The 13,998-nt window shown below is 39.1% G+C and overlaps 1 protein-coding gene across 2 annotated transcripts in view; it reads left to right on the top strand.

Annotated features, from left to right (window-relative positions):
- The window catches only part of LOC136857675 (golgin subfamily A member 4), a 443,088-nt gene that overhangs the window by 50,473 nt on the left and 378,617 nt on the right, over positions 1 to 13,998 (top strand). For both annotated transcript variants that reach the window (XM_067136518.2, XM_067136517.2), the window contains exons 9-10: positions 10,558 to 10,896; positions 10,998 to 11,111. In XM_067136518.2, the coding sequence (XP_066992619.2) occupies positions 10,558 to 10,896; positions 10,998 to 11,111 (453 nt within the window). The remainder of the gene's footprint in view (positions 1 to 10,557; positions 10,897 to 10,997; positions 11,112 to 13,998) is intronic.

Genomic DNA, 13,998 nt, shown 5'->3' with positions numbered 1-13,998 from the left:
GACCCTGAAAAGAATACAGCAGCAATCACTATCATCATTATCATCAGAATCTTATTTGATGTCTAGATGAAGTGGAAAAACTTGGAATTGCCACCTATGATTGATATTGCAGATCAAATCTCAATTCATTCAGTTAGCATTTAAGAGGGTTGAAGTGCAAGATACCTGTATCAATAAATTTACTGGCACAGTAAAGAAACCCTTTGTAGGTCAAAATTCCACCATTCCAAAGTCTCTTATAAATGGTTCCAGTTGAAAGGATGTTATCCTCATTATTACCCCATAATAACGTCAGTTTTTGTCAGTCCCTCCAAATTTCCTATACGAGGGTTGGAGCAAAAGTCATGGCAACTATTTGTTTTTCTTGAAGATACCAGTCTGGTTGGAAAATGTGACATATACATTGTCAGAATTATTTTAGGTCTTCTGTCAGTGTATCCATAGTTTGGACGGAGTTTCTCGTAGTATATCAATATCTTGCTGCTGAGTTTGGTTGAATCCATGAACTTCTTATGTCCATAGAATTTCTGGTGCAGTTTCTTTATGACATAATAATAATATTAATAATAATAATAATAATAATAATAATAATAATAATAATAATAATAATAATACCTGGTATCGAATACTGGCCAACTAAGAAAGCAACAGACTGTCTGTTCAGGTAGCCCCTCTGTGAGTACTGATGAAACTGTGAAACAAAAAGGAGGTTGTCAGGGGCTTGCTGTTGCTGCAGTACAAGCCTTCCTAGCCATTTTCAGGAAGAACTTCTATTAATTCTGATTATTACATTTGTGTCTTCAAGTATAATTTTTGCCTTGCTCTCCTACTTTCTGCTGAAAATTCATTGACATTTATTTACAGTAAAAGTCAGCTGTAGCGAGTACAGCATATACCGGGAACCCCGTAATAACGTCGGTTTTTGTCAGTCCCTTCAAATTTCCTATACGAGGGTTGGGGCAAAAGTCAAGGCAACTATTTGTTTTTTCTTGAAGATACCAGTCCGGTTTGAAAATATGACATATACAGATGAAAGGACAAGGTTTTAACTACATGTGTGGACAATGGATAGCACTGAAATATCGTAACACACTAATTTATTATGGTAGTATACAGGGCAATATGGCCTTCCTGGTGCAAAAGAATGACAAGACAGTACACATAAAGTTGACATGACAAACCTGGGCCTTAAGACCCTCAAAGTAGTCCCCTGCTACTGACACCACATGCTGCCAATGATTTGGGAGGCGCTGAATACCATCTGCCTCAGCATCTGCTGCTCCATGTGTGAATCGGGTCACCTGTTGGCGCACAGCATTAGCAATGTCCTCTCATGTTGCAAACCGCCTACCACGTAGTGGTTCCTTAATCTTTTGAATGAGATCAAAGTTACAGGGCAAGACGTCGGGAGAGTACGGTGGGTGCTCCAATTCTTCCCATCCCCTACGTCTCAGTAGCTGCCGTACACACTCTGCTCTATGTGGTTTTGCATTGTCGTGCAGGATTATTGCACTGTCCACAAGATCCGGACGTTTCTCCCGAACGCAATGTCATACCTGTCGCACCAGGAAGTCGGTGTAGTACTGTGCAGTCATTGTTCTGCCATGTGGAACAAAGTGGCAAACAATGACACTCCTGATGTCATACGCGACGATGACCTACAATTTGACTGGGGAAGGATTCTGACAGACCTTCTGCCTCCTTGGTGATCCAGCATGTCGCCACTCCGCGGACTGACGTTTCAGTTCTTGTTTGTATTCCCTGGCCCAAAATTCATCGATGGCATCCTGTTGTCAGCGTGCAAGGTGGTCGGAGCATATTGCATAGTGCACCCAACTTTGAAATTCTGTCGGTACCGAGCTCGATAACCGCAGTCGCTTAAGTGCGGCCAGTATCTAGTAATCGGGAGATAGTGGGTTCGAGCCCCATTGTCGGCAGCCCTGAAGGTGGTTTTCCGTGGTTTCGCATTTTCACACCAGGCAAATGCTGGGGCTGTACCTTAATTAAGGTCACGGCCGCTTCCTTCCCACTCCTAGCCCCTTCCTGTCCCATCGTCGCGATGAGACATATCTGTGTCAGTGCGACGTAAAGCAACTAGCACTGTGCTACTGTACGGTATGGTAGGGCATTATTCCCAAGGGCTTCCATTAATTCACTGTGACATTACATTGCATTTTTCCCTTGAAGAATGGCTATTTTGATGTAAGCGCGCTGCTTAACACAAGTTACTTCTATCTCACACGACGCTCACCAACTGACTGATTTCACAGCCTCGCTGTTCTACTACCACCTATTACAGAGCCATCTGTTGTTCTGCATACACAGTATGCTTGCAGAACTTCCACACGACACATATACGTTTGTGATCCGTTCACATACCTGCAAGAAAAAAAATTAGTTGCCGTGACTTTTTTCCCAATCCTCGTATTAAACGGTGTATTAAATTGTGTGTTATAATGAGAGCCCTATCACTGATGCATCAGTTATTACGTGTGATTAACCGAGCATGATTTTTTCTGCCACCGATATTTATGCACCCTGGCGATTATATTGCATGTGATCTTCATTATCGTTTCCTCGCTATGTCCACTAGCGAGCTCTTGTCGTCGACATTCGAAGGCGATGTCAGAGTCGATTAGTAATATCCGTCGACTGCTGTACCATAAAGAAAACTGGAAATGAAAGAAGAGAACGTGTTTTCTTAATAAATGCGTAAATGTGTCCGATGGCAGTTGTTCAATCAATCAATACTGATCTGCATTTAGGGCAGTCGCCCAGGTGGCAGATTCCCTATCTGTTGCTTTCCTATCCCGATCTGTACACTCCAAATATATCAAGTTGCCTATTATCTTTAGAAATGAGCCTGACACCTAGAATTTCATGTGTCTCATCTTTAACTTTTTCGTAGCTTACAAATTCTTCTTTCACCAGAATGAACACTCCCCCTCCCACCATTCCTATCCTATCTCTACGATACACACTCCTGTGCCGTGAGAAAATTTCTGCATCCATTATATCATTTCTCAGCCATGATTCAACTTCTATTACAATATCTGGTAAATATATATCTATTAAATTACAGTAGAAGTCCGTTATAGCGAGAATTTATAACAGTGAAAAATTTACTCGCTATAACGGATTGTCGCTATATCCGATTTTTGTATACAAGTCGGAAAACCCCCATGCACATTACGATCGGTACGAAACAGCAATCACTTAGTTCAAAACTTGCGTTTCCGCAGATGATATCCAAACTACGGCTTACTTGTTTGTTATTTTTCGTAATCCGATACTATGTGAAAGTGTACCTACGTTTAATTTCATTCTGAAAAAAATATAGTACCGTATTTCTCCGAATCCAAGATGAACCCCACTTTTTTATTCAAAAAGTTTAAATCAGGCTCAAAAAGAACTTTGTAAAATCATATGAATGCCTCGTTGTACAGTAAGCCTACGCATTTTTAGACTATTTTTAGACGCCGAACATTTGACTTTCTTCATGCCGTATTTCTTCTTTTTGCGGCTACACAATTATTCTTTATTTCCGCGGGTTTAAGGACCATTAACTTAACATTGGCATCATAATACCATAGAGAACACGTTGAAAATTTGCCGGCAATACCTAGGCTATTTTGAATTCTCCAAGTCCAAGATGAACCCCACTTTTTCCTTCAAAAAATACGCATGTAGAGAAATAACCTCGCGAAAAATTTACATGTAAATAGCATTTCCGAAATTTAACTAGACGCGAGAAGATATGAAATAACCTCTGAAATCAGTGATGTACTCTGCCATATCTCGAGGTGTATCACATTCTTACTTAATTTCCGTATATAAAACATTAAAATTAAGATATCGTTTACTTCGTCTTTATTTTTAACGAGTTAACAACTGCTGTCGGCCAGTTATTTACGCATCTACAATACGACGATCCATCAGGAAATTATTCTTACTGTCTATAAAACTCTTAATTTTACTCAGCGTCAGATATAACTGGCTATCGCTACACGCACGTCTCGCTTGCCGGGTTCGTCCAAATTCAGCAGGTAGCGATGTATAGGCCTAATCGTGGACGTTGAAAGTCAACGAACGAGTTTATCGCGCCACGGTATGGCCATTCCGCCCTTGCGTTTTTCGTGCACATATTTGACAATTTCATCTTAGACTCCTTTAAAGCGTCCTTGTTGCAAACCACTGAATGCATTTTTTGTCTTCACGCTAACGCCAAATATTGGCTTTAATGAGGCCTATGCCTTATTTTCTTGCGGCTGCACAATTATTCTACATTTCCGAGTGTTTAATAACCATGAACTTAAAATTGGCATCATAATATCGACTAGAACCCGTTGAAAATTTGCCAGCTATATGTTTCCACGTATCTTTACAATACGACTATCCATCACGAAAATATTCCTGCTGTCTATAAAACTTAATTTTACTAAGCGTCAAGTACAATAGAAGCGTTATAACTCTTCTAAGAATTCGAAGGGTCGCGTGTTTTGATGCCATCTGCAGATTTGCGAAACACCCAGGCACTGTACAACCGGTTGTCGCGGCTAGCGATGTATAGTAAAGAGGCGGTCGTTTATTGTCAAGGAGTTCTGAACGCATGAGAAAAGAAGCAGGATGGTTCCCGCAGTAGTTGCCAGTGGTATCCATTAACTTTCTGTTAGGCCGCGAACGCAACAACCCTTGAGTTTTCGCATGAGATTGTGAGAAAGAAAAGTCTTGGATTTGGAGAAATACGGTATTACTCCAGGGATTTCTGTGGCAAACATCTCAGGTTTCTTCTTCAAACAGCGTCACCTAACCTAACCGTATATGTATCATGAAAACATATTTGAAACACATGTAGAGAAATAACCTCCTCGTGAAAAATTTACATGTAAATAGCATTTCCGAAATTTAACTAGACGCGAGAAGATGAAATATCCTCTGAAATCGGTGATGTACTCTGCCATATCTTGAGGTGTATCGCATTCTTTCTTATTTCCGTATATAACATTAAAATTAGATATCATTTACATCAGTATTTTTAACGAGTTAACAACTGCTATCGGCTACGTTATTTACGCATTTATTACGAAAACGTGTTATCGTCTTTCATTTCGAATTTTCTTTAGAGAACAGCGGTCGACGGGTATTATTAATCAACTTCAACACCGCCTTTGAATGCCAACGAGAGAGCTCACAAATGCACATAGTGAGAAAACCATACCGTACCAAAGATGATCGATCGCATTTTGTTGCAAACGTTTCAGTTTTCTTATTCAAACAGTGTCACGTATCCTAACTTAACCGTACTATACGTATGATGAAAACACACTTCAAGCGCCAGTAGAGAAATGATAACCTCGCTATAAATTTTCATAATAGCCTTTCCATTATTTAACCAGACGCGACAAAACATAAACTAACCTCTGAAATCAATTAAGCACTCTGCCATATCTCGAGGTGTATCCCATTCTTACTTAATTGCAGTATTTAACCTCAAAATTAAATGGTTGTTTAGTCAGCCTTGATTTTTAACGAGTTAACAACCGTTATCGGATACGTTATTTACGCATTTATTACGAAAATACATTCTCTTTCATTTCTAATTGTCTTACAGAGCAGCTGTCGACGGGCATTACTAATCAACTCCGACATCGCCTTCGAATGTCAACGAGAGAACTCGCTAGTGCACATAGCGAGGAAACGATGCCGAAAATAATCGATCGCATGCAATATCATCGCTGGGGTGCATAAATATCGGTAACAGAAAAAATCGCGCGCGCTTAATCGCTCGTAATAACGGATGCGTCAGTGATAGGGTTCTCGCTGTAACCGAAGGAAGATACACAGTTTAATATAGGAATTTTGAAGGGGCAGAACAAAGTCATCGCTATAACGGAGTTCTTGTTATATGCCTTACTCGCTATAGAGGACTTCTGCTGTACTTAATTCTATTCCTTTCTTTGCAATACTTCTACAGTTCAACACTAACAATTTTATGTTATCCCTACTTGATTTCCAGTTCCCTGTTCCCTTATCGCCACTCCCTAGGCCATCCCGTTTCCCTGAATGTACCTCCCTATTACCCTTCCAAACAAATTTCCTAACTTATACGTACCATTGCGGTTTAAATGAAGGCCGTCTGAGCGCAGATCCCTATCTCCTACCCACCCATTAGGATCTAGAAATTTCACTCCCAGTTTCCCACATACCCACTCCATAGGCTCATTTAAATCCCCAATCACCCTCCAGTCAGTATCCCTCCTACACAGTATTCCACTAATAACAATCTCCGCTTTATTAAACTTAACCCGTGCTGCATTTACCAGATCCCACACATCTCCAACGATGTTGGTACTTATTTCAGCTTGCTTTACGTTGTTGGTACCAACGTGAAACACTACTACCTTCTCCTTCCCCTCCTCCCTCTCTTCTACTTTCCTCAACATCTGCCTCAACCTAATTTCTGGATAACATTTAAATGCTAAATACTGCGTTTAAGCAAGATTGGGACACACCTCAAAATATGGCAGAGTGCATCATTGGTTTCAGTGGTTAATTTATTTTTTCTCGCTTGTTTAATTTCAGAAAGGCTATTATCATGTAAATTTATAGCAAGAAAGTTATCATTTCTCTACTGGCGCTTGAAATATGTTTTCATGATACATATAGTACGGTTAAGTTAGGTTAGGTGATGCTGTATGAATAAAAAAACTGAAACATTTGCCTCATAATGTGATCAGTCATCTTCGGTACGGTATCGTTTTCTTGCCATGTGCACTCGTGAGCTCTCAGGTTGAGATTCGTGGCCGTTGTTGGACATTATAATTCATCAAATCATTTCCCTTTATCCAGCTGTAGCCGGGTAGGGGCAAATATGGTTCCTCTCCACCTTCTTCGGTCTTTTGGACATTATAATTAAATTTACTAATTTGGGAAAAATTCCCTATGGGAATCAACATCTGTATCAGCCGATGTAGGAGTCGATTAGTAATACCCATCAACTGTTGTTCCATAAAGAAAATCAGCAAGGAATGAGGAGATCATGTTTTCGTAATAAATACATAAATAGCATGGTAGATAGCAGTTGTTAACTCGTTAGAAATAAAGGCTAAGTAAACTATTGTTTAATCTTAATACTCTGCACTGAAATTAAGTAAGAATGCAATACAACTCAAGATATGGCACAGCACATCACTCATTTCAGAGATTAGATTATATTTTCTTGCGCCTGGTTTATTTTAGGTATGGCTATTCCCATGTAAATTTATAGTGAGAAGGTCATCACTTTTTTTACTGGCGCTTGATATGTTTTCATGGTACATGCGCGGTTAACTTAGGTTAGTTGACGCTATTTGAATAAGAAAACTGAAGCGTTTGCCACAAAATGCGACCTTCGATATAGTTTTCTCGCTATGTGCACTTGCGAACTCTCTCGTTGAAATTTGAAGACGATGTTGGAGTCGATTAGTAACACTCGTCGAATGCTGTTCCGTAAAGAAAATCAGAAATAAAAGAGAACATGTTTACCTCACAAATACGTAAATAACATGGTTGATAGCAGTTGTTAACTCATTAGAAATAAAGGCTAATTAAACGATCGCTTAATTTTAATACTCTATGCTGAAATTAAGTAAGAATGTGATACACCTCAAGATATGGCAGAGCACATCCCTGATTTCAGAGGTTAGTTTATATTTTCTCGCGTCTGGTTAAATTTCTGAGAGGCTATTCCCTTGTAAATTTGTAGCTAGAATGTTACCATTTCTTCACGTTCACTTGAAATAGGTTTTAATGATACCTGTAGTACGGTTAAGTCAGGTAAGGTGACTCTGTTCAACGAAGAAAACAGAAACATTTGCCACAGAGACCTCTGGAGTGATACTGTAATTTTTTCAGAAGGAAATTAAACATACAGTACACCTACACGTAGTATCGGATTTTGAAAAATATAACAAACGAGTAAGCCATAGTGTGGATATTATCAACGAAAACACAAGTTTTGTAAAAAATTATTGCCGTTTCATACCAATTTTAATGTGTGTGGGTTTTTCCCCGACTTTTACGAAAAATCAGATATGACAATTTGCTATAGCGAGTAAATTTTTCACTGTTATGAATCCTCTCGATAACGTACTTCTACTGTATTTAGTAGTTCTAAGTTGTATAATGTAATAATACTTTGACCCTGTGGTAACCTCTTTATGAAGAATGCCTTAATTAAATAAATAATTAAATAAACAAATGAAAGAGAACAGTAGAAAAAAGTGTATTGTTGAGAAAGTTATGAATGATCAAAAAAATCAACAAAGGAGCAGACTATACACATTTTGAAAATGTATACAGCCTTTGCACATACACTAGAATGCAAATTAATCCAAACAAGTTACAGAAAAGTGTTCTCATAACATATGTCGTAAAAAGTACTGAAAGTCCATTTTTGCAATTACAGAGTCATATACACTTAATATTTTATTTGACCTCCTTTGTTCTTCAGTGCAGCATTGACACATTTTGTCATTAAATCCAGAAACACACGTTGATAAATTATGCCCACTTCCATTCATCTATTCAATTTTTGCCAGTCTTTCCAGCCTCTTCTTACAAATGCCCCATAAATTCTCGATGGAGTTGATATCAGGTGATTTGCTGGGCCTGTGGAGCACATCAGTGTTTTTGTCTTCAAAGAATTTGTTGCCTTTTTTTTTCTTTTGGATGTGTGGCATGGTTCAAGATCTTAATGAAAAATGTTTCACCATATGGAGAGAGTTTCTGTAACTAGGGCACTACCCTCCTTTGAAGGATTTCTATGTACTGGTCACTGTTCATCATACAGGCTTTGAATTCCAAAGCTAGGGACTGTAGTGATGAAAGTAAAACTCCGTTGGACCTAGGGCTTGAAAGAGGAACTGGCGATATAACGGCCCGTGAGTAATTGGATGTCACGCACCGTGCAGAACTGAATTGTTTGAAGGCCTTTTATGAACAGCTGTTGCTTGGAGCAAAAAGTGCTGAGACTGCATTACATATTGTAAGTACTATAAATTGTAAGTGTTGAAACGATATCTACTTTGGTAGTACTTGACATTTGTAGTGACGAACTCAAAGACAAACTTTCAGAGGCTGTTCAGGGATGTTTGCCAAGAGTTCCGATAAAAAGAACCCACGGTCTCCAACGACTCATTACTGAGTAAGTGCCTGTTGATGTGTCAGACAAGTTATATGTCTCTTGGACCATGATAAATGGATTGGGATATTATAAATAAATTAATGAACTAAACGTCGTGACCCCTTGTGGATAAAATATCCCCAGAACATCTCTCTCAGACAATGTTTAGGTCCTCATTGAATATGGGCCGGTGGCATTTTCTCTGATGTTTCCTTATGTACATAAGAAACATGGTGGCCACAAACTTTGGAATGATTTTAATCTGAAAATATGACTTTCTTCCCATCTCCCACTGTATACAGTCCAGTCTTTATGTAGGTCAGCCCATATCAATTGCTTTTTGCCCATAGCATCCATCAGAAGCTGTTTGTGGTGGTCAACATGCTCTTCTTCCTGCCTTAAACACTCTACAGTGAACTGTTGTAATGTGAACATTTTGGCCACTCTGACATAAATCTCGGTTTAGGTCAACAGCTCAGAGCCTAGAGTTTATTTTACTCTTCCTGATGAGTAAACTGTGTTCTTTTGGTGTAGTCTTGCATTTCTGATCACAGTTTCCTTTCTTCAGCGATACAATGGAGCCGATTTCTTGGTATCACTTCAAAATTGAACTTACTGTAGCCACACCAACACCACTCCGGTCCGGCTCCATGACTAAATGGTTAGCTTGCTGGCCTTTAGTCACAGGGGTCCCGGGTTCGATTCCTGGCAGGGTCGGGAATTTTTAACTATCATTGGTTAATTTCACTGGCACGGGGGCTGGGCGTATGTGTCGTCTTCATCATCATTTCATCCTCATCACATCGCCCACGTCGCCTACGGGCGTCAAATCAATAGACCTGCACCTGGCGAGCCGAACATGTCCCCTGACACTCCCAGCACTAAGAGCCATACGCCATTTCCATTTCAACACCACATTGGTGAAGCAATTTGTCTTTGTGTCATAGAGTTATGCTCAGCTAATGTCACAATTTAACATTTTCGCAGTGTGGTATCCATTATTAATTTGCAGTACAATAACGACAAATACGGAAAATATATACAATCTTACCTGGAGACCTTCAGCTAATTATTGTGTTACAAAGAACACCTAGTATGCCTACTAAGATTAACAGTAATGTCGCCGTACACCTATAATGCAATTAGCTTGAAAGGAGGTACAGTATTTAGGGGGAATGCAGGATTCTGCCAACATTGGTTATAACTAATCTCAGAAATGTGTGTTTGGATTCATTTGCAAGCTACTGAATCTTGAAACATCTGTGGTGCATTTTATGCATTTTAGTTCTGAATTGTGACTCGATGTATGATTGAATCATTACATAAGTTCTTCCTGTTTGCTGGTGAAAGAGGTGTCTAAATATATTGTGTATTTTTTCTTGTTTTTGTAACAGGGTCTGAATTCCAAAGCTAGGGACTGTAGTGATGAAAGTAAAACTCCGTTGGACCTAGAGCTTGAAAGAGGAGCTGGCGATATGAAGGCCCGTGAGGAATTGGATGTATCACACCTTGCAGAGCTGAATCGTTTGAAGGCCTTTTATGAACAGCTGTTGCAAGAAAAGGTGGAGAAGGTAACTCAGCACCTACAGTGTCAAGAACAAGAACATTTGGCTGCCCTTAAAAAAGAACTGGAGGAAAAACATGCTGAAGAACTAAAGAAGTTGCAGTCACTCTTCATAGAACGTTCAGTAGATGAGCTTGGGGCAAAAAGTGCTGAGACTGCATTACATATTGTAAGTACTGTAGATTTTTAATTGTAAGTGTTGAAACAATATCTACTTTGGTAGTAGACATATGTTTTGCAATTATATTATGATGGTACTTTGATTATTAGGTGCAGTTGGAGCAGGCACTTCGCCAGCAAATTCGCCATGAACTGGAACAGGAATTGGAACAGAAAGTAGGCGAAGTCACTGCACTTATCAAGTCTAATGCAGAGCAAGAGCAGGTACATTTCAAATATAGGTTATAGCTTAACGTGAGATAACTGTAAGAATTAATTTTGTATACTACATTAACACAAAGCGGACCGGTTCCGAGAAAACTCGTGTTTGTCTGGCCGAGCGTTGCGGACCGGTCCCGAGTTATCTCGTGTTAGCAGCAGACTGAAGTTTAGTGCTATCTTTTGAGGTATACCAGAACTATTTGGAGGTCAAGGGTGATAGAACTCTTATGTATGGTTCTACCCAACCAATAATCGGATTTCTTTTAGATTATTGTTATTATCATAGCTTTCCTTTGCATTTCCTGACAACATGTTTACAAAGTTTAAAGAGCCATACAGTCTGCAAGATGGCGGCACCCGGGGATCGCACGTGTTTAGACAGGGATGAAATTATTTGTGAATTATGTGCTGATACAGGCTCCGAATGTCCAAGTGATGCTGAATATTTAGAGTTTGATGGTGAAATATCTTCTAACGGGTATGTTTCAAGTTATGATGAGGATATAGCCTTATCTTCAAGGTGTGGAACTGACGTGGTGCAAAACGAGTCTGATAATTAGGCTATGTTATGGGTGTAAATATTCTAAATATTGTAAATATTGTAAATAATGTAGTGTTACTTGACAACTGGGTTATGGACAACAGTGAATCTAAGCTAGAAAATTTTGAAGGTGCTCCTGGTATAAAGGTATGGCCTAATGAACCGAACTATAGGACAAGTAGCAGGATTTAAGTTTGGTGAGGATTTCTTTCAGTATGTAGGCCTAGCTGAGCAGACAAACTTATACTATGAGCAGAATTCACATTCTCATAACATATCCCCTAAAACACTAAAGTGGACTAATGTCACCAGCAGGGAAATTTTAAAAAATTCGCTTTGTGTATATTGATAGGGCAGGTGAAGAAATCGTGTCTGAAAGATTAATGGCCAACCGATCCTCTAAGAGAAACCCCCATATTTCCAAAAACTATCAGACGAAATAGATTTCGACAAATACCTACCTGCATTTCAATTATCAGGAAGGCCTCCAGAAAAAAACACAGTACTCCTTCAAATCTAGTGAAGTTCTGACAGCGTATTTGAATGCATGCACTCAAGTTTGGAGGTGGTTAGAAAGTGGCCAGGAACAGGACTGTGTATGGGGTGAAGGGGACCTGGTTTGCAATGTGTTAATTTCTCATATCAGATCATATACAGAAATATAGGAATATGAATTGGAACACACGTTAAACACAATGATAGGTCAGTGTGGAAGAGAGAGCAACAGAACGAGGAGAAAAATCAAACTTGAAAACACAAAAGAATGAGGGCAATGTCTACATCTTCACACTCTACTGTCTTTGAATGGATCGGCGCTCTCTGATGTATTCACAAAGACGCACACAAAATGCTCTCAGTTGTATACCCTATTTTATTCACAAATTATATTTACATCTTCTACACACATGCACTAATAAGCTGCCATCATAAACAAAACACTGTGATGAAGAATAAGAAAAATAAGACTGCCATCTTGAAACATTTGACTGCTACAGTAGCATGTTAACAGAATCACAACACAAGTTCGCAAAAACAACTCAGCTCTATTCTCAAGACTGCCTGTTTATACATGTTGCCTGGCCAGGCTTCTAGAAGAATATGACAACATGTTTTTTTTTTTTTTTTTAACCCAAGAATTTCATTTTTGTCCGTATTGAACTGAGAATGGAAGATAGGAAAACTTAAAAGGGGTCCACCTTTTCAATACAAAAATGTTATAGTTTATTTATAACATGTATTTGCACTTGGAGCTAGTTTCGACGCTGTTTGGCGTCATCAGCCAAAATGTGGGAAATAGGCCAGCATGTATTACACAAGGCGTTACATTAAACAATACACATCTTACAAGGAGATAAAAACAGGGACGAATATGGAAACAAATGGATCGTTGAGAAAGCAAAAGTTATACATATTAAAAATAACCTTAACCACACATCTTGCAGTGCGAAAATATTCTTCTTGAATGATTCCAGAGTATAAAACACACGCGCACACATTTCTGAAGAGCCAGCAGGCAGGACAAAGTAAAGTGAAACCTTAAGAGTTCTTCTGAGAAGAGTTCATCATTTTTTCTATGTTCCGATTAACTAATGAAGCCTCCCTTGAGTTCCTGATAAACATACACAACAGGAAATTCTCCTTCACTCTCAACAATAGCTATAAAGACCAACGGTAAGTTTCATTTTAAATATTGTACACAGACGTGAAAGCATGATCTTGAACATGATGTAACTCCTTCATTTAACCCAATTTTTTACACACGGTGTTACATTAAATAATACACATCTTACGAGGAGATAAAAACAGGGACGAATGTAGAAACACATGCATCGTTGAGAAAGCAAAAGTTGTACATATTAAAAATAAGCTTAATCACACAACTTGCAGTGCGAAAATATTTGCCTTGAATGATTCCTGAATACAAGATGCACGCGCACACCCTTCTAAAGAGCCAGCAGGCAGGAAAAAGTAAGGTGAAACCTTAAGAGTTCTTCTGAGAAGAGTTCATCATTCTTTCTATGTTCCGACTAACTAATGAAGTCTCCCTTGAGTTCCAGATAAACATACACAACAGGAAATTAAACAATACACATCTTACAAAGAGAATTTTAATGAAAATCTGTATGTATAGTCGGGGAATAAGGAACTACAGTCTGTGCTATAATTAATTGTATAAGACGGCCTTATATTACAGAGTCGAAAGAAAATTGAATGTGGCCGGCTGAGTGGCTCAGACGGTTAAGGCGCTGGCCTTCTAACCCCAACTTGGCAGGTTCGATCCTGGCTCAGTCCGGTGGTATTTGAAGGTGCTCAAATACGACAGCCCCGTGTCGGTAGATTTACTGGCAC

The sequence above is a fragment of the Anabrus simplex genome, chromosome 1, assembly GCF_040414725.1.
Source record: "Anabrus simplex isolate iqAnaSimp1 chromosome 1, ASM4041472v1, whole genome shotgun sequence".
Lineage (NCBI taxonomy): Eukaryota > Metazoa > Arthropoda > Insecta > Orthoptera > Tettigoniidae > Anabrus > Anabrus simplex.
Note: the sequence above shows the minus strand (reverse complement) of the source record. Positions and strands in the feature narration are given on the sequence as shown.